General features: G+C 52.7%; 1 protein-coding gene across 1 annotated transcript; it reads right to left on the bottom strand.

The window, feature by feature from the left end:
- Positions 1–113: 113 nt before the first annotated feature.
- LOC140907400 (short transient receptor potential channel 2-like) lies at positions 114–22,403 on the bottom strand. Its single transcript, XM_073333274.1, has 13 exons — positions 21,656–22,403; positions 16,527–17,219; positions 15,597–15,800; positions 14,979–15,143; positions 14,105–14,279; positions 12,457–12,657; positions 11,594–11,756; positions 8,002–8,094; positions 7,128–7,320; positions 6,030–6,157; positions 3,407–3,476; positions 3,026–3,158; positions 114–2,025 (listed from the first exon to the last, which is right to left on the bottom strand). Exons 1-13 carry the CDS (start codon positions 21,668–21,670, stop codon positions 1,652–1,654), a joined length of 2,607 nt encoding a protein of 868 aa, XP_073189375.1. The 5' UTR covers positions 21,671–22,403; the 3' UTR covers positions 114–1,651.
- Positions 22,404–26,585: the final 4,182 nt, after the last annotated feature.

Consider the following 26,585-nt stretch of genomic DNA (forward strand, 5'->3'; position numbering starts at 1 on the left):
CCAAGCCCCTACCTTACCCTGCAGCCTCCACTCCCAATGGAGATCTTGCTTTAGGACTGCAGAATCCACTTGTGCAACGTTAGAACCTTCCCCAGTGACGAGTGACACAACAGTGCAAGACAGGGTTGCTGTATTTATTGGGACGAAGCAATAGTTTATTCTACAATGTGAATACAAGGTGTTAAAGACACAAAGCGGGGCTTGATTCACTCCTGTTTCCACGGTGAAATAAGATATTTATTAGACCCTTCCATTGTGCATTGTTTTAAAGACCCAGGCAGAACCTAGTAAACTTTCTGGGGCTACAAATAACAAGTTACGGATCAGAAACCAGGACAGAGCCTGTCTGAATATTACATCTTCTAAACTTCCCGACAGCTCCCAAGCTTCAGGAATCTAGCTAGTCAATCTTCTATAGCAGACACAGCTGGGCACTAACTAAACTGGCGTGAGAAATGTGCTGAAGGCTTTGATCCTAAGCCCACTGACCTCCATGGAAATGTTCCCAGGAGCACACAGAAGCAGAAGAGAACCCAGCTTGACACTCAGATCCCAGTGGGAATTTGTGGAGCTGGCGATTAGAGGAGGAAAGGAAAAACCCAAAGCAATATATTCTTCTTATCGCAAATTGAACGGTTTGAGCTGGAGTCATTAAGCCACAACAAGCATGGATTCCCCTCCCCCAAAACAAACACACAGACACACACACGGCCAGTCACGTGTCGGAGCAGAACCACACTTCAAGGCTGCAGCAGCCTGGGTTCATTAACTGGCTACCTCCTGATCACAGAATTGCACCTATAACAAACTATGAGCAAGATCTCAGCTGGCAGGCCAGGAAGGCAGGGACTGGTTTCGGTGTCTCTAGGAGTGCCCTTGATTTCCCTCCCAGACGACTACATGGGACAGTCTATACAATAGCTGCACACAGCTCACTCCGCAGCCTGTCTGTCCTGCTCTAGCATCACATGGAGCTGGACCCTAGAGGAGAAGTCAACCCCCCCTCCGAGCACCCTGCAGCACTCCCAGCCTGGCCCTGCGCCAGGATCCCCAGCACGACAGTGCCCTGTGCTAGTCCTGTGCCACTGGGCTAGTCCCCTGCTCAGACACGCTTCAAATAGATCTCCTGGCCCCTGCTCTCTCTCTCTCCCTTTCCACTGTGACCGAGGCAGCCCTCGATCAAACAAGCAATCACTGTCAGTCAGCTGCCTCATTGCACCCAAGAGGGGGGAGCATGTCAGTGGTGGGTACAGTGGGTGGAGGTATTTTCTCCGGGGCTCTATATTCAAGTTGCAGGGGCCCAGTTTGTAACACCCAAGGACTTGACATAAACATTGACTCAAAGTAAAAGAAACCTAGCTGGTGCTACAGCCCATCTGCCTAATGACTGGGCGGGGAGCTCGGCTACCCAGGCATTGCTCTCCATCAAAGCAGCTGCCTGGTGGACAGGGAGCCTGACTGGACCATCAGCCATGCTTCAACCCCCACCCCGTGTGGGAGAGGCAGCGAGCTCCCTGCTTGCTTGGGCTGGGGCACAAGCCAGCAGGAGCAGCATACAACATGCTTTGGGATCCTTCGGCTGCACTAGACGTGATGGGCGTGGCTGTTATTGCTTGGCTCCAGACCGCCGTGGAAACGCCGCCCTGAGCTGCTAGAGGCTGGGGCCAGAGTCGGCTTCCTCTGCTGGATGGGAACTCGGGTCATCTGGCTCTCCAGCTCGGTCCCCCTCCCCAGGAGACATCTTGTGCTGGGGGCCAAGGGAGAGCTCCTCGGGGTAGGGCTGGGGGTCGCTCCCGGCAGCCCTGTCCTGGTGCACCATCACTTGGGCCGGGGAGCCCGGGCCGGAGCTGCCCGAGGCCTGGCTGAAGTTCTGGAAGTTGTCCTGGACCCGCAGGACGTATCTGTGCAGCGGGCTGGCCCCGTCCAGAGGGCTGGCGGGGGCAGGCGGGCTGTGATGCAGGCACTTCACCTCCGCATGCAGGCGCGACACCGACTTGTTCAGCTCAGTGATACGGTTCCCCAGGTCTGGGAACGAAGCACAGGCAGGGCCAGGTGAGCGCAGGGCTATGGGGAGAGCCCGCCCGCCTTGCACCCACCGCAGCCCACTGGTAACCATCACGCCTGCTCGGCGAGCGGCATCCTTGTGCATCTCGCCTGGGGGCAGCCCCAGGAGCAAGGCTGGTTTACTGGCCCGATTCTGATCTCAGCTACGCAGGGGTAAATCTGGAGTCACTCCACTGAGCTCAATGCAGCGGCTCTGCTTTTACACTGGTGTAACTGGAGTCACTCCACTGAGCTCTGGTTTTACACTGCGGGAACTGGGAGCCTGGTACAGATTACATCCGTTTCTAAATACCGGAAACATTTTCTCTCTTAGGGCTCAAGAGCGTTCATTAGATTCAAGGATCCCCATCTCTGCCCTTAGACACACCCACATGTGGAGCCAGTTCTTGGGGTGGATGAGCAGCACGGGCACGTTGGGTTCCAACTTCCAGGAGCCACTGTCCTTCTACCACATGGGTCATCCACATGGACCTTCTGCAGCATAGCACAGACCATTACTGCCTGAGCTAAAGGAGTAACTCCACTAAATGGCAGCAGTAGTAGGCAGTTATCCTTCAGGGAAATGGCCACTAGAAGGGGACGTGGCCCACACTTTGCTGACATGTGACACCTGCTTCTTCCTGACCCTCATCCTGCCCGCCCTCTATTTCTCCTTCCCTCCCTTCCCCACTGTATTATGGAGTCCCAGTCAAGCCCTCATTTGCCAGGGTGGAGGGGGCTCTCCAGAGCTACCAGACAGAGTCACAGAGTTTAAGGCCAGAAAGTAGCCTAGATCGTCCAGTGTGAGCTGCCATGTATCACAGGCCACCAGCCCCTCCCAGCAGCCAGATGCTAAGCCCAGCAACCGAATGAGACTAGAGTATCACAGCCCACAGCAGACTAGGCTTGACGTGCCACGGGCAGAGAACAGGAGGGCCCGAGGTTCACCAGTGCCCAAGGCCCCGCACAGTGGCAGGGTTACCTTTCCGCCTGCTCTCCTCAAACTCCCGCCTGGCCGTGTCGACGTAGCGCTGCACCAGAGCCTTGATGACCTGCAGCCGATAGGTACGGCGGCTCTCCCCGCCCAGGCCGACGTCCTCCAGGGCGGTGTTAGCCTGAAGAGGGTGGGAAACAGGGTTACACGGGTGCCGGATACCAACACGGCTTAGCATTTACCTGGCATCTTGCAACGCCTGGGGGCTCGCTCGCCCTCTTCAAACAACCATTTTACAGTCCAGGACACGACTGGAAAAGAAGTTTGCCATGGACTCCAGGGGAGCACAAGGCTGAGGATAAAGCAGTCTCAATGCCAAGGTAACTTTCCCCAGGGCTCGGTCTGCAGACAGACAGACAGGGAACTTACGATGGTGGGAATCGGGGGGTAATCCGGTTGTCTCTTGGGTTTGGAGCAGCAAATGAACCGGAAGATGCCCCTGGGGAATGCAAAAGGACACGTCATTGGAAAGTACAGCCAGCCCTGGGGATGCTACGTTAAAATCTGAATCCAGGTCCAAAGGAATCCAAAATCTGGGGGAGTCTGGAGCCGGTTTCTGGTTCTGGCCCAATGGAGAGATGAGTCCTAGCCACAGTGTTCAGATCCAAACCATTCCAGGATTCAGGTTCAGGCCCATCATCCTTCAGAAGAGATTTTATCCCCTAACTTTTAACCTTGACAGCTACCAAGCCGCAGATCTGAGACGGTCTGCTAGCCCCAGCTGCACTGCGGCCAACAAGCCATGAGAACTAGAGCCCACGGGAACAAGCTTCACTCCGCAGTGAGTCTTTTCAGCGAGTGCTGGGCGCTGGGCTGCAAATAGGAGCCTTTTAGCAACTGCCTCTGTGTTAGGATTGCCACCTTTCTAATTGCTGGTAACCGGCCCCCCCAAGGCCCTGCTCACCTCATCACTTGAGGCCCCACCCCTTCTCCACCTCTTCCCAAGGCCACATCCCTGCCCTGCCTCTTCCCCCAAGACCCTGCCCACCTCATCCCTTGAGGCCCCGCCCCTTCTCCACCTCTTCCCCCAAAGCCCCGCCCCAGCGCTCACTCCTCTCCCGCCCCCGCCCCCCAGGTCCCAGTCAATTGGTAGATCATCTCAAGTTGCTGCCTGCAGGTAGGCGGTGGCCCCAGCCGAGCAGGGGCTGTCATGGGTTAACAACCTGGCGCCTGCCCCCACCCCGCGGAAACCGGACTTTTGGTTCGGTGCCCTTTAGGGTTGCCAGGTCCCCTTTCGGACCTGACTTTCCGCCGAGCACTTGGCAACCCTAAACAGCACCCAGACCCAGAAGCCAAAAACCGGATCATCCGGGTAAAAGTCGGATGGGTGGCAGCTCTACTCTGTGTCTCTAACGTAGGCAAGAGCCAGTGGGAGGCAGCAGTGTTTTCCGTTATCAATGCAGCCAATGCCTTCCTCTCTGGCTGCATGGGGACGTGGGCGCTGAAACATACAACGGAACCGGCACGCTCGGTAGAGCGCAGACAGACAGACAGGGCCAAAGTCACCCCGAGGGCAGCTCTCGGGGAGTCAGCCCGCAGCATGGCACAGTTCATTCGCTCAGTCACAGCCAGTGCGGGGAGGAGGTGACATTGGCGAGCCCGATACAGGACTGACACCACGGCTGGTGCTGGCTTCCACATTTTAAACAGGACGTTGGAAAATCGGAGAGGGTGCAGAAACAGCACAAAAATGATTCAGGGATTGGAGAAAACAGCTCACCGTGAGATACAGAGCTCGCTCTGATTTTAGCTCGTCAAAGAGAAGGAGGGGAGGTGACATGATTGCAGTGTATAGCTACCTTCACAGGGAGGAAATACCAGGTAGAAAAGGGGTCTTTAATCTAGACAGAAAAAGAACCAATGGCTGGAAACTAAAACCAGACCAAATCAAATTAGCAATAAGGCCCAAATGTTTAACAGTGTGGCTGATTAACCATTGGAACAAACTCCCAAGGGAAGTGGCAGATTCTCGGTCTCATGAGGATTGTCTTCCAATGGGACCAGATCCCTTTCTGGAAGATGCTTTAGTGGAACACAAGTTATTGGGCTTGGTACAGGGGTAACTGGGTGAAAGCCTCTGCCCTGTGCCATACAGCAGAGTCAATGACCGGTCCATGGCCCGGCGCCAGTCCCTGAGATTTCCCTGACACACAGCAGCAAGCCCGTCCCGGGTATTGAAAAGGTCAAGAAACACTGCCCTACAGGAGTCAGACTAGATGATCTAATGATCCCTTCTGGCCTTCAAATCTAGTAATATCTGAATCATCTCCCTTAACCCGCTGCACCAAGTGAGAAGCTTTTCCTTTGTGGAACACTCCAGCGTTCCCTGCATTAGTTCCTTTCTCCAAACCTGTCTAGGTCTCCTCAGGAGAAAGGGTTGACAAACCGCTAGGTATGTTTGGAGAAACATTTCAGAAGAAAAACAATTATTTACTTGAAATCATTCATGAAAACTTTCCAAATGTTCCACTTTAATGTTTTCCCCACCCTTTTGCCACTGAAATGAGAAGGAAAGGGAGAGAAAGAAGGAAAAACCAGACAGCAAAAAACCAAAACATTTTCAGTTTTCAGGGTTTTTTGAGTCAGAAATACTCTGAAAAACTTCTACAAAAATAACCCACCATAATATTTTCCTCACAACTTGTCATAGTTTTAAAAAAAAGGGCATTTTTGGTTGAAAATAGATTTGAACAAAACCAGTTCAGCCAGCTCGGCTCAGAAGTGACTCTCTTTGCAAAGCAGCTGATCCCCAGAACGTGAAACGCCAGTGGCTAGATGGCCTGGTATCTAGGGCCCTGGATGAGCACTCAAGAGATGTGGGTTCAAGTCCCTACTCCACCACAGACTCCGTGTGTGACCTTGGGCAAGTTACTTTGTGCCTCAGTTTCCCACCCGTACAATGGGGATTATCCTGACTCGTGAGGCTGAGCTGACTAACATCTCTGAGCTGCTCGTGTACTAGAGCGACTCGTTGCCGCGGCGCGGACGTCACCTGACTGCGTAGAAGAGGGACTTTGGCGTGGGAACGATGTTAAACGGTACAGGAAGTGTCAGGCCCTCCCTGAAGTAGGACAGGTAGAGCTTGGAGCGGGCGAACTTCCACTCCACGTCCGCATCGTTCTGAAAAGCAAACAGGGGGGAAAAGCAGGTTGCGATCTACACTGGGGCCTCCTGCGTTGGGCGGCCATCAGAGACCTTTGGGGCCTCGTGTGATCTTCCCACCCGCTTTCTAGAAGCCCCACGGTCGCCCCCATTCCCTCAGACCACAGCCAGCTGGTCGGTCTCATGACCTGCCCTCTCCCCTCCACTTTGGTGCCATATAACGGGTGAAATTGTATTGAACAGCATCGGCACAGGCAGGGGAGAGGGACAACTCTAGCACCGGGGAGAGCCGGGGGGCTGAGGCTCTGGGATGGAGGCCGGCTCAGATCCTGGGCACCAGCTGCCCTGCGGGGCGGAACTCAACGAGATCACAGGTGTGGCACTAGCTAGTCCAACACCTGGGCATCCCCAGCTGGTGGGTGGGGCCTGATCCACTTAAGGAGAGCACCCAGGGACCCTTCTCCAGCATGCACCAGCCATTGGTCTGCAGCCGGCCCAGGCAGGAGCAGGCTTGCTCAGGGACGGTGACAGGAACGTACTCTCAAGGCAAAGGACACATGCTAGGCCCAGTGGGGAAGCTGGCATCACTGCAAGAGCGAGAGCTGTGCCCAGTGCAGGGTCGTCAGCAGAGGGACTCATATGGACCTGCTGCACAGAGGGGAATTTCACCCTTGTACGCGAAGGGCCTCCAGTGAGTGTGTAAGGGAGAAATGCAGCCACTTCTGGGGTGGGGCACCACAGCCCTCTCGACAGCGCATAGGAATACGACAAACAACAGGGACTGCATTTTGATGGGGCCTTGGGGGAGGAAGAAGGAGGGAGATTTAGGGGAGGCTGAGTGGAATTGCCCAATTGCTGGTTATTTTAACAGCGCGGGGAGTGCCAGGGAGAAGAGAAGCTGCGGAAGAGGAGGCCTATTCCCCACGGGGTCACTCTGCTCCAGGGCGGGGCCCAGGCGCACTCTGGCGGGGCTGCCAGCGGCCCTCACCTCGATCTTCTGGAAGGAGTTGGTGATCATGGCGATGAGCATGTTGAGAAGGACGATAACCATGATGATGGTGAAGATCCCATAGAGCGCCCGCCCCACGAACTCCGCCAGGGCATACTGGGGCATGTCCACCACGCTGTACTCCTCCATCCCGAACATGGTCCAGAACAGGAACTGGAACGTCTCATTGAAGCTGACAGAAAGGGGGCAGCAAAGAGTGGGGCCTGGTTACAAGCCGGGCGTGCCCCACCCTAACAAGTGTGCGAGACAGCCCCAATCCTGACCCCACTGACATCAACAGCAGCTCCCCAGGTGATGCAGGATTGGCCTGTGTGTCCACTAGATCTTCCTGGGCAAGTCCTAACTGCTACAGGACCCTTCAGAAGACACTTGCCAGCACCCACCTGGGCCCCCAGGAAGGTTTGCTTGAGATGCGGCCTATATTTTCACCCCATTATTCCTCGTTAAATCCCCACCAGCGCCCCACACAACCCCGCTCCCTCCCGAAGTGCCGGGACATCCCAAACACTTGATCACATCCCCTCTGAGTGCTCATCACCGTCTTCAGCTCCTTTCATTCTCCCCATAGACCACTCCCCACAGGGTTCCTCGGAATCCCCTTCTACCGATAAACCGTGCCTCCCAATTCCACCACAGGCTTCATCAGCAGAGCACCCCAAAGTGCTGCCCCATGGCTCCCCGCTCACGCTACAACCCCCATTCACGTTGCTGGCGTGTGCCCAGAGAGGGGCCAGGGAATCGCCTGGATAGGGCAGGGACCTTTGACCCTTTCTCTCAGCCTCAGGCATCGCGATGCAAAGCATCTGGCCCAGCCGGGAGGCCCTGGGAGAGCCCTGGATGCGCGAAGCCGTACTTCCCCAGCCGCTGGGACTCCTGGTAGTAAACGTAGGTGTTGTTGAGTCCGCACAGGAACGCGGTAAGAATGATCATGAGGATGAACATGAACCTGTGGGGGGAAAGCCCAGAGAGGAGATCAGAGAGGCAGGGAGCCATGGGGCCTGACCTAGAGGACCCTAGTCTGATAAGCCCTGTTCATCGTGGGGATGTGTCCAGTGCACAAACCCACCACTGCCACCACCCCCAGCACCGCCACAGTCTCAGCCAGCCAATTACCCCTCTCACCCTTTGGTACGTTGACACTATGGAGACTGTGCCGGCATCCATAAGAACGGCCAGAGTGGGTCAGACCAAAGCTCCACCTAAGCCAGTATCCTGTCTTCCGACAGTGGCCAATGCCAGGTGCCCCAGAGGGAATGAACAGAACAGGTAAATCATCCAGTGATCCATCCCCTGTCGCCCATTCCCGGCTTCTGGCAAACAGAGGCTATGCATGCCATCCCTACCCATCCTGGCTAATAGCCATTGATGGACCTATCCTCCATGAATTTATCTAGTTCCTTTTTGAGCCCTGGTATAGTCTTGGCCTTCACAACTGTTAGGGGGCTTTCCCTTTAGCCCCTCCCCTGGTTCTTGTCATGCAGACAGAAAGCAGAAGACCAGAAGTCCGAAGTTCAGACAATATGATGTTTATTGGGGTAAGCAAGCATGTCCAGAGCTCTGTGCATTGTGTGAAGAAATACTTCCTTTTGTTTGTTTTAAACCTGCTTCCTATTCATTTCATTTGGTGATCCCTAGTTCTTGTGTTATGAGAAAGGGTAAATAACACTTCCTGATTTACTTTCTCCACACCAGTCATGGTTGTATAGACCTCTATCATATCCCTGCTTAGTCGTCTCTTTTCCAAACTGAAAAGTCCCAGTCTTATTAATCTCTCCTCATATGGCAGCCGTTCCATACCCCTCATAATTTTGGTTGCCCTTTTCTGAACCTTTTCCAATTCTAATATATCTTTTTTGAGATGGGGCGACCACATCTGCACGCAGTATTCAAGAGGTGGGTGTACCATGGATTTATATTAGGGCTGTCAAGCAATTAAAAAAAAATAGATTGTGATTAATTGTGCAATAAAAAAAAATCACAATTAACGTTAAACAATAATAGAATCCTGTCAAATAATAATAGAATCCCATTTATTTAAATATTTTGGGTGTTTTCTACATTTTCAAATATATTGATTTCAGTTACAACACAGAATACAAAGTGTACAATGTCCACTCTATATTTTTATTACAAATATTTGCACTGTAAAAAACAGAAGAAATAGTATTTTTCAATTCACCTCATACAAGTACTGTTGGGCAATCTCTTTATCATGAAAGTTGAACCTACAAATGTAGATTTATGTACAAAAAAACCTGCATTCAAAAATAAAACAATGTAAAATTTTAGAGCCTACAAGTCTACTCAGTCCTGCTTCTTGTTCAGCCAATCGCTCAGATAAGCAAGCTTGTTTACATTTGCAGAAGGTAATGCTGCCTGCTTCTTGTTTACAATGTCATCTGAAAGTGAGAACAGGCGTTCGCATGGCACTGTTATAGCTGGTGTCGCAAAATATTTACATGCCAGATGTGCTAAAGATTCACGTGTCCCTTGATGTTTCAACCATCATTCCAGAGGACATGCGTTCATGCTGATGACGGATTCCGCTTGGTAACGATCCAAAGCAGTGCAGACCAATGCATGTTAATTTTCATCATCATGAGTCAGATGCTACCAGCAGAAGGTTGATTTTCTTTTTTGGTGGTTTGGGTTCTGTAGTTTCCGCATCTTGGATCAAATGCTGTAGCTATCTTAAAAATTTCACATTGGTATCTTCTTTGCATTTTGTCAAATTTGCAGTGAAAGTGTTCTTAAAATGAAGAACATGTGCTGGGTCATCATCGGAGACTGCTATAACATGAAATATATGGCAGAATGCGGGTAAAACAGAGCAGGGACATAATTCTCCCCCAAGTTCAGTCACAAATTTAATTAACGCATTATTTTTTTAACAAGCGTCATCAGCATAGAAGTATATCCTCTGGAACAATGGCCGAAGCATGGAGAGGCCTATGAATCTTAAGCACATCTGGCACGTAAATATCTTGCGATGCCAGCTACAACAATGCCATGCAAATGTCTGTTCTCACTTTCAGGTGACATTGTAATTAAGAAGTGGGCAGCATTATCTCCCGTAAATGTAAACAAACTTGTTTATCTGAGCGATTGGCTGAACAAGAAGTAGGACTGAGTGGACTTGTAGGCTCTAAAGTTTTACCTTGGTTTGTTTTTGAGTGCAGTTATGTAACAAAAAAAACTCCTACATTTGTAACTTGCACTTTCACGATAACGAGATTGCATGACAGCACTTGTATGAGGTGAATTGAAAAATGTATTTTCTTTTGTTTATCATTTTTACAGTGCAAATATTTGTCATCAAAAATAATCCAAAGTGAGGGGTGTACACTTTGTATTCTGTGTTGTAATTGAAATCCATATATTTAAAAATGTAGAAAAAACATCCAAAAATATTTAATAAATTTCAATTGGTTTTCTAGTGTTTAACAGTGTGATTAATCACGATTAATTTTTTTAATCACGATTAATTTTTCTGAGTTAATCACGTGAGTTAACTGCGATTAATTGACAGCTCTAATTTATATAGAGGCAATATGATATTTTCTGTCCTATTATCTACCCCTTTCTTAATGAGTGCCAACGTTCTGTTCGCTTTTTTGATTGCCGCTGCACTCTGAGTGGATGATTTCAGAGAATTGTCCACAATGACTCCAAGATCTTTCATGAGCGGGAACAGCTAGTTTAGACCCTATGCCACCGCAGCTCTACCAGCATAACCCTACAGCGGAGATGAGGCTGTCAGCCACAGAAGGGGTTTTCCCTCGCCGTAGGAACACTGCTTCCACGAGCGTTCTTCCCTGGACCTAGGTGGACCTGTGCCTGGGGGTAGGCTGGCACAGGGGTCTCGGTCAGGGGGGTGGGGTTTTTTTTTTTCACACCCCGAGCTCTGATGTACCTACAGCAATTTAAGTGTAGACCAAGCCGTGGATGTGGATCCACAGGGACGGGGCTAAGACATCCTGCCAGAGCAACATGCAAGGCAGCTGCCAGTGGATAATACGGGGTGCTAGCCCCCTAGCCCATTCCCCCAGGACACCCCGATAGCCAGGTGGAGGGACATGTCCCCCGCATGATTTCAGGCTGTGAGGGGCTCGCACAGCAAAGCGAACGCTGCATTCTGCTGGGCCTCTCCAGTCCTATTTCAATCCTCAGCCTGTGTCTGTCCCCGTAGCGTCGTAGCATGGGCCAGCAGCGCGCACCGCCAGCGGCCTGCACTAGATACGCCGTGGGGGGGGGGGAGGGCCTTCTCTCTGGGCCTGGCTCGTGACATCAGCGAGAGCAGACGGTGCTTAGCACCACGTTACTGGGAGGCATTCACGCACCGCGGCCTGTACCCACCATCTGGCTCCATTTAGGGACGGTCTGATGGGGCCGCAGGGTGGGAGGCGACCCCAAGGTGAAGGGGATGGAGGGGATTCAGCCCCTACCGGCTCATGTCGTCGATCATCTTCCCGATGGAGATCTGCAGGGTGCCCAGGGACTCATGGGCAGGCAGGATGTAGGCTAGGCGGGTGAAGCTCAGCATGCTGGTCACCGCAAACAGCACCTCGGCGACAAACTGGGGGTCTTCAGGCTGCCACTCGTGCCGTCCTGCACACGGGGAGAGGAACCTCAGAGACACAGGGCCGGAAAGGCAGGGGGACCTTTATTGTGTGGCCTAGTGGATAGGGTGTGGGGACTGAGGGCTATTCCTGGCTCCGTCACTGGCCTGCTGGGTGAGTCCTTGTCCTGCCCCGTGCCTCAGTTTCCCCATCGGTAAAATGAGGATAATGACACCGACTTGCCATATAAAAGTGCCTATAATTGTCATTGAGCCAGTAACTTGCGGCTGAACGTGCTGCTTGGGGTCTGGAAGGCTCCGGAGGGAGGAAAAGGTCCGGCCGTAAGCTGGAAAGGGAAATCTTTCAAAGTAGGGTATGCGGAGGTTTCATAGAGGGGATGGGACGGCTTGGGGGGGTGGGGGTGGGGCGGGGGCTGGGGAAATGATCCAAAGCCGGTCGCAAAGCCACTGTCCCTGCCAGCACTGACAGGCCTCCTTGTTGGTAAGAGGCCAAGGAGCGAATAGGCCACAGAGAGCTCCTCTCCCCCGGAGAGAGGTTTGTCTGCGGGGCAAGGCCGAGGCCCATCAGCGGGGCAGGGTGGGGTGAAGCAAGGCCATGCAGCGCCCATTCGGGGGATGAACGTGTAGCACTAGACATGCCGAGCGGGAGGAGCGGGGCCGGGCCAGCAGCTGGAGGGGGCGGAGGGAGGCCGAGATGAAAGCCGAGGTGCCCCAGCCGCAGCTGCTCACCGGCTCTGGTGAAGTAGTAGCACCCCGGCGAGGAAGGGGCGTCCAGGCAGTGCAGACGGCCCCTCACGGCGACCAGCACCCGCAGCGTGAAGGAGGCCAGGTACAGGCTGAGGATGACGATGTCCAGGTAGTTCCACAAATCCAGGAGGTAGCTGCGCAGCCCCTCGATCCACACCTCCTTGCACTCGTACCAGAAGAAGCCTGACCGGGGTGGGGGAGCAAAGCATGAGCACCAAGCCCCCTCGGGCAGATACCTCCCAAGGGGGTGGGTTGGATTCAGCCTCTGGGCAGAGTTTCCCCCTCTGCAAATCGGGGTGGGGGAATCATCCTTCCTTCTTCCCCCTCTTGTCTGCCTTGCCTCTCTGCCCCATCAGCTCCCCCGGGCAGGGTGTTCATACAGCACCCAGCACAGCGGGCTCCTGATCGCAGCTGGGGCCTCCACAATAAAAGTCATGACGACCCCTAGCGACGCCCCCATATATGCCCCCCCCAATTCTCTCTCCCCACGTGGGGATTCGCACCCTGGAGAGATCTGCAGGCCGCTCCCAGACCCTAGACCGACCCAGCGCCCAGGCTTGCCCCCATGGGGAGGGTTTCACCATTGACTGCAATGGATGCAGCATCCGGCCCTTAGTTCTCTTATCCCATCCCCATAAGAGATGGGATAAGAGCCCTTTCACCCCCATCCCTGCTCTTCTCTGAATCCCCTCCCACCGCCTGCATCCAGACACCCTTTGGGCACCGGTCTGAAAAACAAAAACAACCCCGGGAGCAGGTAGCCTGTGGCAGGCAATCACTTCTGGTGCTCACAGGCAGATTCCGACCCTAGGGGCTCAGCTCAGCCGGTTCCAATGGGAGAGTGCGGCTCCCTTCAGAGCTAATGATTATCGCATCATACCACGGCCAGGGAAACCATCCACCCAACTCATTCCTGTCGAGCCAGCTCCACCCAGCTGTTTCTCTCTTCCCCAGAGCCCTGGGGCCCTGCACGTACAGACAGTGTCGCCTGCTGGAGGCTGATTTCCCTCCCCACGTCTATCTGCCCTGAAACCTCCTGTCTACGTAGGAGCTGAGAAGACTTAGGGACACAAAGCCCTGCTGGGGGCTGGATTTGGGACTGAAGATTATTAACAGCAGCTGGCTTCAGCGCGGTCAGTGAGAGGTCTCGGTCCAGTCCCAGGCAGGCGCGCGTCCCCCTAGGAACTGCCACAGGCCCCGTGCTGGCCGGCTCAGCAGAGGCGACAAAAATTCGATCAACCCTGGAGGGGGAAACCCCCTTCACGGCTCTCGAATCGGCTCCCGCTGCTACACATTGGGATTCAGGGGTGAGGTGGGGGGCTGTGCCCAGAGGGATTCAGAGGTGGGGGAGCTGTGCCCATAGACATTCGGGAGGAACTGCGCCCAGAGGGATTCAGAGGCGGGGAGCTGCACCCAGAGGGATTCAGAGGTGGGGGGGCTGCACCCAGAGGGATTGGGGGAGCGGGGGGACTGCACCCAGAGGGTGGGATTCCCTGGGGTGCAGACAGTTGACACAGGGCCTAGACACCCTGCTTAAGACAGCAGCGGCCACCTGCTTCTCCTTGAATCCTGTGCTTTTGTAGTTCCCTGCCAACACCCCTCCCTGCCAGGCATTCTTCCCGCAACCTACCAGCCACCCAGAGCATGTGCAGGGAGTTCTCCCACAGGGTCTGATTGCGTCCCAAGAAGATGTGGTGCTTCTGCTCCAGGACTATGGACTCCGCCAGCAGGAAGATCAGGAACCAGAAGTACGAGGCCGAGTGGAGGAGGAACTTGATCACTGGGATCTTTAGCATTTTGCCAACCTGCCCAGGGATGCACAGGCAGCGTCACGCCTCAGAGCTGCAAAGAGTCCCACGGCTGCCAATTTCTGGAGGGCAGAGGCCCACGGCTCCACACTCATCCTGGCCTGCGCTGGGACCCACTGAGCTCACTGCGGGGGCTGCACAGACGCAGCAACTGCCTCTCCTTGGGCCGTCAGCACCACCACACAGAGCTAACGGAGGGACTCTATTAGCAGACAGCAATAGTAGGCTGTTACCCTACAGCGAAGCTGCTGCTAGCGGAGGCCACGACGCACGCTTAGCCAGTGTGTTGTGCAAGGATCTCCCCGCGCAGATCGGGGCCCAATATCAACATACAATTGAGCAAGGGAGAAGCATAAAACTCCCCCTACGTGAGCATTTGCAGCAGCAAATCGGACACGCTGGAACAATGGAGAATGAACTCAGAAGGGGTACAAATATGGGGGAGTTCAAATTCATGGGATATGGGTGAATAATTTACACCCACACACTGTTGGCTCAGTTCTAGGGAGAGAAATTAGTAGAATTGCAATCAAGTTTCCATGGGCACGTAGGGATTGGCAGCCTGGATAAGACCCAAGGTCTCTCTAGCCAGTCTCTCGTCTCTTGAGGGTCCAGAAGGAGTGTCAGAACCCTGCAGTAGCAGATGTAGACTCTGCCCCCTTGTTGGGTCCCATCGTGGCCTGGAAGGCTGCTCACCCGCGACTTCGGGGCAATCCAGTACAACAAGCACAGAAGGGGCACGGTCAGGAAGATGGAACAGGAGACAAAGAACTTCCAGAGCGTGTTACTCCCACGCCAGCCTGACAGGTTCCCGCACCAGATGGACGACAGCACTTGTTGGCAGACGGGATGGGCAACAAACTGATCCAGAAGGACACAGGGGGAGGAAGTCAGTTAGGTGGGAACAAAAATATTTATAACCACCGGTAGCTTTCTGTTGCCCCAGCCCTTTCAGCCCAAAAGGTCCCAAAGCCGTACACAGGGATGCTGCCTCTAAAGAGCCCTCACCTACCAGTGACATGCAGCCACCTCTGGGGTGGCACATGGTTTAGCTGCTGCATAGCTTCACTAAACAAAAGCTACGGGCATGGGGTGAAAGATGATCCCACATCTAAGTGATATTTAAGGGGGGAATTTAGAGAGGAATGGTGCACCCTGGAACCAGGATTCCAGGGTTCACACCCTGACTCCCGGATGACATCTCATCTGAAAGACTGTACCTGCAGCATCCCCTAGTCCTCCACTGGGGTATTGGCTCAGTGCTGAGTGCTGCCTACGGACACCAAAGCCTCCTAGTCTCCTTCCTGGACTCACCCTCTTCTGGTTGTAGTTGACGGCCAGCCGGAGCCGGGCAAGGTTGGGGATGCCCTCCTCGAAGGCCTGGCTGTCCAGCTTCTCCTCCTCCTCGCTGTCCCCCAGGTCATTCAGCACAGCTGTCACCTCGCTCTGGTTACGGCACATCCCCAGCAGCTCGAAGGCAAACTCCTGGCTCAGCAGCTCCAGGCTGAGGTACTCTGGCTGCAGGAGGGAGATAGGTGGGAGGCAAGGGGGCAATACTTGAGCAAAGGTCCCATCACCTTCTACTGCTGCAAGGGTTTTCCTTGTGCCCTTTGTCTCTGGTTGGTCATGGCTTTGCCTCCTTTATTCGTGCAGGGGGCTGGACTGGGTGACCTCTCAAGGTCCCTTTCAGCCTTACATTCTATGACTGTATGACCGTAGTCAATAGGGGCCATTTCTGCGGGGCCCCTCCCATAACAGCACAACAAGAGGTGCTCAGAATGAGAGGGCCACACATTTACATATGTACAATTAACCTGTAGAACTCCCTGCTGCAGGGTGGGAGAGAGGCAAATATCTCAGCCAGGTTCAACAGAGGATTTGGCTCCTGTGGATGCCACGATGCACATGTTTGAACATCTCCATGGAGTAGAATCAGGGGGAAGCAAAAGTCATTCCCCCCCCCCGACCCCTGGCTCACACTGGGGAGGGACGATGACTGTGTTAAACCCCCAGGGTCCAAATTCAGAGCTGGTAGAAGCAGGTGTAACTCCACTGAAGTCTAGCATGTTGCACCAGCCTACACCAGATGCCTCTCTTCATTCCCTGGGTCCTGCAGACCCATCACCCCACGGGAGGTGGAACCCTGCATTCTGAGTGCAGCACCGTGGCTACCCGCAGAACAAGGACGGACGGAGAGTGGAACCAAGACCCCAGCCTCGGCATGGAAACTGCAGAGAGCCTCACCTTAAACTCTGGCTCCTTGCAGGAGAGGCGCTGCAGTTCCCGGCTGAGCTTGAAGGCCGTCAGCATGGCATCCTCGCTGGCAATGGAGAGGTAGGCCCGGCTGGCGATGCCCTTGTAGGTGTTGATCCGGAAGAGGGAAAACTTGAGCAGGTCATATGTGCGGCCGTTGCTGCACTCCAGGCAGGTGCAGGAGATCTTGTGCGGTCGGGGGATGGAGTGGCCTTTCTGCACCAGCATGTCCACGATCTCATAGAGGTCCTTCTCGCAGGCCAGGGTGAGCGGCGTCACGCCGGGGGCGAAGCGGGCGTTGTCGATGGAGTGGTCGAAGAAGGCCAGAGAGAAGGACTTGATGTCCATCTTGATGCTCTTCTCCTGGTCCAACCGGTCCAGCAGCATCTTCACCACCTGGGGCTGGTTGGTGTCCACGGCGACCAGCAAGGCCTCATGGATCTGGCGGAAGTCAAACTTAACATAGCGCAGCAGGGCCCCGGTGATCTCCCCACTGCCCGTGCGGATGGCCAGGTTGAGGGCTTCCCGCCACGCACGGTCCTCGCCATCGGCCTGCTGCTGCAGGATCCTGTCACTCCCCTGCAGCAGCTGCTGCACCTGCAACAGGTCCCCCTCCTGGATGGCGTCGAGGAGCTCGCTGGGAAACTTCAGCTTCTTGTTGACTATCTCCCTCCAGTTGGGTTGCTGCGAGGGGCAGAGAGTCAGCAGGGCACAGTGGTGGGCAAGCCTCTGTGTAACCCCCAGCTGGAGCCAGGGCTGGGGACCTGGCAGGCTCACAGAAAACAGCGCACCAGCTCCTTGGAAAGGAGCCCACAAGCTGCCGGAACCCTGGCTAGAGCTGGGGCTTGGGCTGCCTGAAAATGGCAAGCTCCTTTCTGCTGAGCCAAACTGATGGTCTCATCAGTTTCACACGTGCTAGTCAATAGCACCCACGGAGGGTCAATTTCACATGCCCTTTCACAAATGCCATAGTGTGGAGGTTTAGAAATGGAATTTTTAGGGATCTCCAGTTTGCCAGGAAATTTCAGTAAATTTGCTTTCATTCCAAATTGGAACAAACACCAAAATGCCCTGTGAACCCCAGTCCCTGGAGCGTAGCCAACTGCACCCAGGTATTCTGAATTCCACCTGCTGCTCTAGCCACTAGAGCACTTTTCCTCCCAGAGAGGAGCCCAGAGGTCCTGAATCTCAGTCGCCTGATTTAGCCATCAGGACATATCCCTCCTATGAGTAGCTAGTAGCATCCTGAGGTCTGCAGGGCGGGAGTTCCTGGAGAACTCGCAGACTCATCTAACCTGGATGTATCTGGCTCTCAGTTATGCTGGAGTGAAGCCAGAGTCGCTCCATTGAGGTCTGTGGAATTACTCCAGGGACGTACCTGAGAGCAGAACCCAGCCCCTCCCCACAGCGGCCACTTGGTTGGAGCTACCCAACAATTAATTTGGCTCAAGGATACAGACTGGAGCTTCTGACATCCAGTGGTTCTTTCCCATTTAGGAAGGCCGGGCTGCTGCTGCCAGAGGGAGGCTGGGCTGGCTTGAACTTTCCCTTCTGTCCCCCATACCGTCAGCCCTTGCCACCATTGGATTGTTGTTATTTTTTTTAACCTCAGTGCTAAGAGGCCCCCAGTGAGATCCCAGGCCCCCCTGTGCTCAGCGCTGTACGTACACACAGCAAGAGCCAGTCCCTGCTTCCGAGAGTTTACAGCTTAAAGGGACAAGACAGAGAGAGGAAGCTGAAGCTTTATTCTTCCCCTTTACAGATGGGGAGAGAGATTAAGGGACGTGCACAAGGTCTTGCCCCCACAGCCAAGGCAAACCCCTGTCCAGGGCCTTGCACACAAGACATCAGAACCCGAGTCAGGGAACTGAAATTCCACCAGGTAGCCAGGCCATCACAGGCCTGCTCACCCACCGCGCTCTCTCCTTTTGGGCCCAGCAGCTCTTTTCAGACCCAGCCTCACCCCCTTGGCTCCTCGCTGCTACTCTCTCTGCAGAGCAGCAGCATTGGCAGGAAGCAGAAGTATGTTGGAATGGGGGATGAGAGAGACCTGTTGCTGGCTGGGAACCTCTCTTTCCATTAATCCTCCCCTTCCAGGCTCAGAGGTTGCAGCTCCCTGCTTAACACAACACATGCTGCCTCAGGAGAAATGTGGTGGTGCTAATTTCCTGCTGGCTAATTAACTCCCCAGGTTTCATTAAGCACGCCTGATTGAATTCACAGCTTGGATATTTCACAGCACCTCGACTGCATTAGAGCCAAATGGGGCTGGAAACCAGCCAGTGATGCTCTTTAAAGAGAAGAAAAACAAGGTGGGGGCTGGGTGATGGGCTCAGGAACAGCTGCTCAGAAGGGCCCTGCCAGATGCAGCAACAGCCTGCGGTGGGGAGAACAGCTCAGAAAACATCTTGCTGGCATTCACAGTGACAAAAAGCTGGGTATGGCCCCTCTAGAGGCTGGTCCACCTGAAGGATAACAGCCTACCACCACTGCCAGCAAATGGAGTCACTGCTTTAGCTCAAGTGGTAGGGGGCTGTACTATACTGTGGCACTGGTATTCTGAGGTTCAAACCCTGCCGGGTGGATGGGAACAGGTTGTATCATCTGGTTCATATCTAAGTCCCTGTAGTGCCCACTGCCTAAGAATATGTACAAGGAACAGAAGAGGTGAGGGGGAATGAATTCCATGGGACTATCTGCACCAGGCACCTGATTGTGAGAGTGAGGCTCATCCAATCAGGCAAGAGAAACAATGCTATGTGACTTCAGCACCCAATCAGAACTAACTCACTCAGCTTGGTAATCGAACATTTGCAAGGAACTAGTTGCAAAGGAACTCTGGCTTGAAAATAATTCAGCCTGTCACATTGGCTAAATGATCAGAGAAGTCAGGAGAGCTAGGTTCAGTTCCCAGCTTTGCATTTGACTCACTAGGTGTTGGGCAAGTCACGTCCCTGTTCTGTGCCTCAGTTTCCTCATCTGTAAAAAGAGGGAAATGAAACTCCGAGAATGTCAGAGATCTAAATGGGTTATAGTAGCGCTACACAGAAATGTGGCATGGGGAGATCATTGTAATTAACTCAGCCTTTAAGGCCAGAAGGAATCACTGTGATCATCTATTCTGACCTCCTGCACATCACAAGCCACAGAACCCCAAACTCTGGTTCAGTTACTGACGTCCTCAAATCATGGTTTAAATACTTCAAGTTACAGAGAATCCACCATTTACACTAGTTCATACCAGCAAGTGACCCCTGCCCCATGCTGCAGAGAAAGGCGAAACCCACCCAGGGTGTCTGCCAATCTGACCTGGGGGGAAATTCCTTCCTAACCCCCAATACGGGGATCAGTTAAACCCTGAGCACATGGGCAAGACCCACCAGCCAGACACCTGGGAAACACTTCTCTGTAGTAACTCAGAGCCCTCCCCATCTAGTGTCCCATCACTGGCAGTTGTGGATATTTGCTACTAGCAGTCACCGATGGGCCACGTGCCATTGTAGGTAGTCTCATCAGACCATCCCCTCCATAAACTTCTCACAGCCCTGAACCTCAGTATACCTCATCTCAGTCACTTGCACATGACATACAAGCAGGTCAGTGGGGAAGGACAGAGGTACAGTCTGGGATTGCAATAAAGCATGTCCCATGTTCACAGGGGCAGCTGCTCAGATGGCTAAGCTGTTGTATCTTTACCTGTCGCACAAACATACAGAGAGAAGTAGTTTTCCTGTTAACCCCAGAGTTTCTGCAGTAGCCGCCGCTTCTTTTGAGTGTGACGGGGTTTGGTTATTAACAGTAACTAAATACACAGGACAAAACATTTATTTTATATTTCTATAGATGCTCCTGTCCAGATGGACTCCAAAGCACTTTGATGTGTAAGATACAGCATCACTACAATGTAGCCACCTCTGGGGTGGAGGGAAGCAGCTGAGCAGAGCACAGTAAAAATGTGTGCATTGCAGGGTGGGGGATATTTTGGATAAGGGTTCCTGAGCAAATCCCCACCACATAGAAGCATGAATTCAAAGCATGTTACCAATATCAAACCCTTAAAACTCACCCCAGGCCTGGGCAGTAGTTCACTGGCCCCATTTGAGAGATGGGGAGATCAAGGCGCAAAAGAGGCAAATGATTTAGCAGCAGAGATGGGATTAGAAGGCAGGAGTTCCTAGCTCCCAGATCAACTGACTGCACCTCCCACCCCTTGGGTCCTTAACACCTAGGTGGAACCAGCAGGATCCAGCCACACACTGTGCACTGCCTGGAAGCCAGTACCTCTGCAGCCCCTTGGAAGGATGAAGGGCTGAGCCACCTGTGATATGATTCAACCAAGGGATTTGAGGGGCCAGACCACGCCTGCTGCGGCTCCATTGATGGCTTGGTCTCGTGCGGTCTCAGACTTGGCGCAGAAACCATTGCCCATCCCGGCATCATCCATGCCTCTCTCTTGCCCCACTCCATCTTTAAATGCTCAAGAGCGCGTATCTAACTGAACCCCAGGGAAAGCCAAGAGCGCAGGGCAGGGGAACCCAGGATATAATGGGGAGGAGAGGTGGTCCTGGTTCCCCAGCCAACTGCATTCCCCTCATGCCCAGTCCGACTGATCCCATTGTGCTTCCCAATCCTTTTCCAACTCTCCTGCATGCCCGCCCAGGTCTAAAGTAGGCCTGGCACAGCTCTGAACAGACCATCAGCTTTTATCAACTCCTCGCCCCAGGGTTCTCCTGCTCCGGTTCCTAGGTCACTGGCTGCTCCACGGAGCCCTACACAGAGCTCTACAGCCAGCTGTGGGGTTGGGGGGAAAGCAGAGGGACCAGGAGAGGGCCTCTCACAGAGCACTCTGAAGATCAGTGGCTGAGAAGCCCCTTAGTGCATGGTCTGTGTGTGCCACCCACGCACCATAGACAGGGTGAGACCTGAGCCAAGGACCCTCTCTAAGGAGCAGCCCCTCTTAAGTGGCCAGCACCATGCTGTTCAACCTTCCTACTGGGCAACCAATTTTCCCTGCTCCTCCTCGGAGCGTTACCCCACATGTGGCCCCAACACTGCGTACAGGACAGGCAGGGCGGGTCTCAGCACGGCAGGGCTGTTAAAGAGAGAACTGTGTTACTCACCATGACGCTCTCCATGGCGAGCCCTGATCAGCAGACCACTCCGCTGCGTCGGCTGCTCCTTGTCTAGAAGCAGCCAGCTGGAGGGAGGGCTGGAGGATGCTCTGGGACCAGGTCACCCGTGGGAGAAGCTTTGGTTCAGAGCCAGTGCCCAAGGCCATTCACATCCACAAAATGAAGTCCCAAACTGTGCCACATCTCAGCCCAGAAAGCTCCAATTCCAGCCCTTCTCCCTCCACCTGGACAGCAGCTGGCGTCTTATTTCCTCCCTCCGTTCACCCTCCAGAGCTCTGGGAAGAGATGAAGTCTTGTTTGTCCCTGGCACGGGTATGACCAGGTAAGAGCAGCAGGACCCACCTGCCCCTTCTCCAGAGAGCAGGGCCGCTCCAGGCACCCAGAGGGCGAAATTAACGAGGGCAGCAGCAACCGCCCTCCCACGCTGCTGCAGGGAAACTACAGGTGTTTTTCTCTGGTTGTTTTTCTTTCCTCTGTCTGTCAGTCACTTTCACACCCTAATCCTTTCCCTGCAGCAAATGAACTCCTTGCTTAGATGCAACAGACCTCTCCGGAGAGAATTAAGAGGATGGGTTTGGCTGCTGGAGTACATCCGTCACATTCGGTATCCAAGTTTCTCTCAGATTCCAAGACCAGAAGGGATCACTGTGGTCACCTTGTCTGACCCCCTGTACAGCACAGGCCAGAAAACTGCCTCTCAATAATTCCTAGAGCAGAACTTTTAGAAAAACAACCACTATTAATTTTAAATTCATCAGTAATGGAGAAGCCACCCTGACCCTGGGTAAATTGGTCCAATACACTCACTGTTAAGAATTCAAGCCCTATTTCCAGTCTGAATTTGTCTAGCTTCCACTTCCAGCCATTGGATCATGTTAGACCTTAGGCTGCTGCCAGAGTGAAGAGCCCATTATTAAATATTTGTTCTCCAGGTAGGTACTTATAGATTGTGATCAAGTCGCCCCTTAACCTTCTCTTAGTTGAGCTAAATAGACACAAGGAGCTCAGTCTATCAGTATCAGGCAGGTTTTCTAATCCTTTAATCATTCTTGTGGCTCTTCTCTGGACCCTCTCCAATGTAGCAACATCTTTCTTGACTTGGGGGCACCAGAACCGGACACAGGATTCCAGCAGTGCTCACACAAGTGCCAACCACAGAAGTAAAATAACCTCTCTTCTCCTACTCGAGATTCCCCTGGTTATAATGCATTCCCCTGGTTATATAGGGATTGCATTAGCCTTTCAGGCCACAGCATCGCACTGGGTCCTCATGTTCAGCTGATTATTCACTATGACCCCCAAATCTTTTTCAGAGTCACTGCTTCCCAGGATAGAGTCCCTCAGCCTGGAAGTACGGCCTGCATGCTTTCTTTCTAAATGGAGACATTTAGATGGGGCTTTATTAAATTAACACGGATTGTCTGCTTGTGCCCAGTTTACCAAGCGATCCAGATGTTTCTGTATGGAGTGACTTGTCCTCTGATTTACCACGCTTCCAATTTGTGGGTCATCTGCAATTTTATCAGTGATGATTTTGTGTTTTCTTCTAGGTCATTGTCAAGGTTCCTTCCCCAGTCTGAACTCTAGGGTATAGATGTGGGGACCTGCATGAAAACCTCCTAAGCTTACTTTTACCAGCTTAGGTTAAAATTTCCCCAAGGTACAAACTACTTTACCTTTTGCCCTTGGACTTATCGCTGCCACCACCAAACGTCTAACAGGGATATAATTTGAAAAAGAGTCCAGTTGGAAACGTCTTTCCCCCCTAGAATCCTCCCAAACGTTACTACCCACTTTCCTGGGGAAGATTTGATAAAAATCCTCACCAATTTGCATAGGTGACCACAGACCCAAACCCTTGGATCTTAAGAACAATGAAAAAGCAATCAGTTTCTTAAAAGAAGAATTTTAATAGAAGTAAAAAGAATCACCTCTGTAAAATCAGGATGGTAAATACCTTACAGGGTAATTAGATTCAAAACATAGAGAATCCCTCTAGGCAAAACCTTAAGTTACAAAAAGACACACAGACAGGAATAGTCATTCCATTCAGCACAATCTATTTTCTCAGCCATTTAAAGAAATCAGAATCTAACGCATATCTAGCTAGATTACTTACTAAGTATTAAGACTCCATTCTTGTTCTGTCCCTGGCAAAAGCATCACACAGACAGAGAGAGAGGCTTTGTTTCTCCCTCCCCCCAGCTTTTGAAAGTATCTGGTCTCCTCATTGGTCATTTTGATCAGGTGCCAACGAGGTTACCCTAGCTTCTTAACCCTTTACAGGTGAAACGGTTTTTCCTCTGGCCAGGAGGGATTTTAAAAGTGTTTATCCTTCCCTTTATATTTATGACAGTCATTGATAAAAATCTTAAATCATGTAGGGCCAAGAACCAATGCCTGGGGGCTTCCAGCAGAAACACACCCGTTTGAGGAGTCCCCGTTTACAATTACATTGATACCTAGCAGCCAGCCAACTTTTAATCCATTGAATGTGCGCCACATTCATTTTATAGCACTCTAGTTTTCAATCAAAATGTCACGTCATATGAAGTCAAATGCCTTATGGAAGTATATTACATCAACACTTTATCAACCAAACTTGCAAGCCCATCAAAAAAAAGATAAAGTTAGTTTAAATCTATTGTCCATACACCCATGTTGATTTACATTCATTATATTACCCTCCTTTAATTCTTTATTAATCGAGTCCCATATCAGCCGCTCCACTATCTTTGCCAGGACTTATGTCAGGCTGACAGGCCTATAATTACCCAGATCATCCCATTTACCCTTTTTAAATATTGGCCCAACGTTAGCTTTCGTGCAGTCCCCTGGAACTACCCCAGTGCTCCAAGACGTATTGAAAAATCAGCATTAATGGCCCAGGGAGCTCCTCCCTGATTGAAGGACTTCATTCTTACTAGGATCATGTGTCCCCTTGCTGCCTGCAGCCCCCTCCGCTCTGATCTCTCCAGGTCTCTCTAGTTTGGGTTCTGGACACCTGCACGTTTGCTCCCACCTTGTGATTTTGCATCATCTGCAAATATGATCGTGGTCGGATTGATGCCAAAGAACGGCTGACAGATGTGAAGCAGTTGCTCAGCAATCAGAGATGTGCTTGGTTATCTTCGTTTAGTCTCTGGAGTCATCTTCGAGCCATGGACTGGCCAACAGCTGACAAAAAACATTCTTGCTTGAAGGCCGACTGCACTATCACAGACAGCTGCCCAGATGCCCTAGCACAGGGGCTGACAAACTTTTTGGGCCACATCAGGGTTGCGAGGGCCACGTCGGTGTTGCAAAATGGTATAGAGGGCCGGGTAGGGAAGGCTGTGCCTCCCTAAACAGCCTGGTCCCCACCGCCATCCGCCCCCTCCCACTTCCCACCCCCTGACTGCCCCCCTCAGAGCCTCCGACCCATCCAACACCCCCGCTCCCTGTCCCCTGACTGCCCTGCCCCCCATCCACACCCTGGCCCCCTGCCCCACTCCTTGTCCCCTCCCGGGATCCCCATCCCTAACTGCCGTCTCCGGGACCCCACCCTCTATCCAACCCCCCCTGCTCTGTCCCCCCTTCCCAGGGCCACCTAACCCCCCCCCCACTTCCTCTCTCCTGACCGCCCCCCCAACCTCTGCCCCACCCAACTGCCCCCTGACCTCCTGCCCCTTATCCAACCCCCCCTTCCCCCTACCATGCAGCTCAGTGCCTGGGAAAGCCTGGGAGGTAGGCGAGCACAAGCTGCGCTCCCTGCGTGGCGGCATAGCTGCAAGGGAGGGGGGGAGAGGCCAGGGGCTAGCCTCCCCAGCCAAGAGCTCAGGGGCCGGGCAGGACGGTCCTGCAGGCCGGATGTGGCCCACGGGCTGTAGTTTGCCCACCTCTGCCCTAGCAGGACCCTGCAGCTCCCAGTGTTCCCCACATCTTTGAGAACTAGTCTGTTAGGTAAAGCAAGGCTCTTAAACATCTGGGGGCCAGCTGGGTCCTCACATGGATTGGCTCAGCACGGAACAGGATGAGACACACAATGCTTTAGCTCTGCTAAATATCAGCACTAACCAGCCATGCCTAAACCACATCAGCTTCGCAGTGTAGAATGAAGGTCCCTCAATGCTTCCTTCTCGCCACTCTGCCAGTGCCAATGAGACATGTCGAGTCCCCAGAGAATCAGGAGGCAGCTGTGTCTGTAAATTACCAACCGTCCTCCTGCAAGTGAGCAGTAGCGAGAGCACGGTACCATTCTGGATCTACCCGTAACCGCGTGGGGTGGAGATCCCCTATTCCTGGGAATTCAGTTCAGTGCGACCCTGTCATAAATATAAAGGGAAGGGTAAACCCCTTTAAAATCCCTCCTGGCCAGAGGAAAAATCCTCTCACCTGTAAAGGGTTAAGAAGCTAAAGGTAACCTCGCTGGCACCTGACCAAAATGACCAATGAGGAGACAAGATACTTTCAAAAGCTGGGAGGAGGGAGAGAAACAAAGGGTCTGGCTGTCTGTCTGCTGCTTTTGCCAGGGACAGAACAGGAATAGAGTCTTAGAACTTTTAGTAAGTAATCTAGCTAGGTATGTGTTAGATTATGATTTCTTTAAATGGCTGAGAAAAGAACTATGCTGAATAGAATGACTATTCCTGTCTGTGTGTCTTTTTTGTAACTTAAGGTTTTGCCTAGAGGGATTCTCTACGTTTTGAATCTAATTACCCTGTAAGGTATCTACCATCCTGATTTTACAGAGGTGATTCCTTTACATCTATTAAAAGTCTTCTTGTAAGAGAACTGAATGTTTTTTCATTGTTCTCAGATCCAAGGGTTTGGGTCTGTGGTCACCTATGCAAATTGGTGAGGATTTTTAGCAAACCTTCCCCAGGAATTAGGGTGCAAGGGTTGGGAGGATTTGGGGGGGAAAGACGTGTCCAAACTA

This window comes from Lepidochelys kempii, chromosome 1 (genome assembly GCF_965140265.1).
Source record: "Lepidochelys kempii isolate rLepKem1 chromosome 1, rLepKem1.hap2, whole genome shotgun sequence".
Lineage (NCBI taxonomy): Eukaryota > Metazoa > Chordata > Testudines > Cheloniidae > Lepidochelys > Lepidochelys kempii.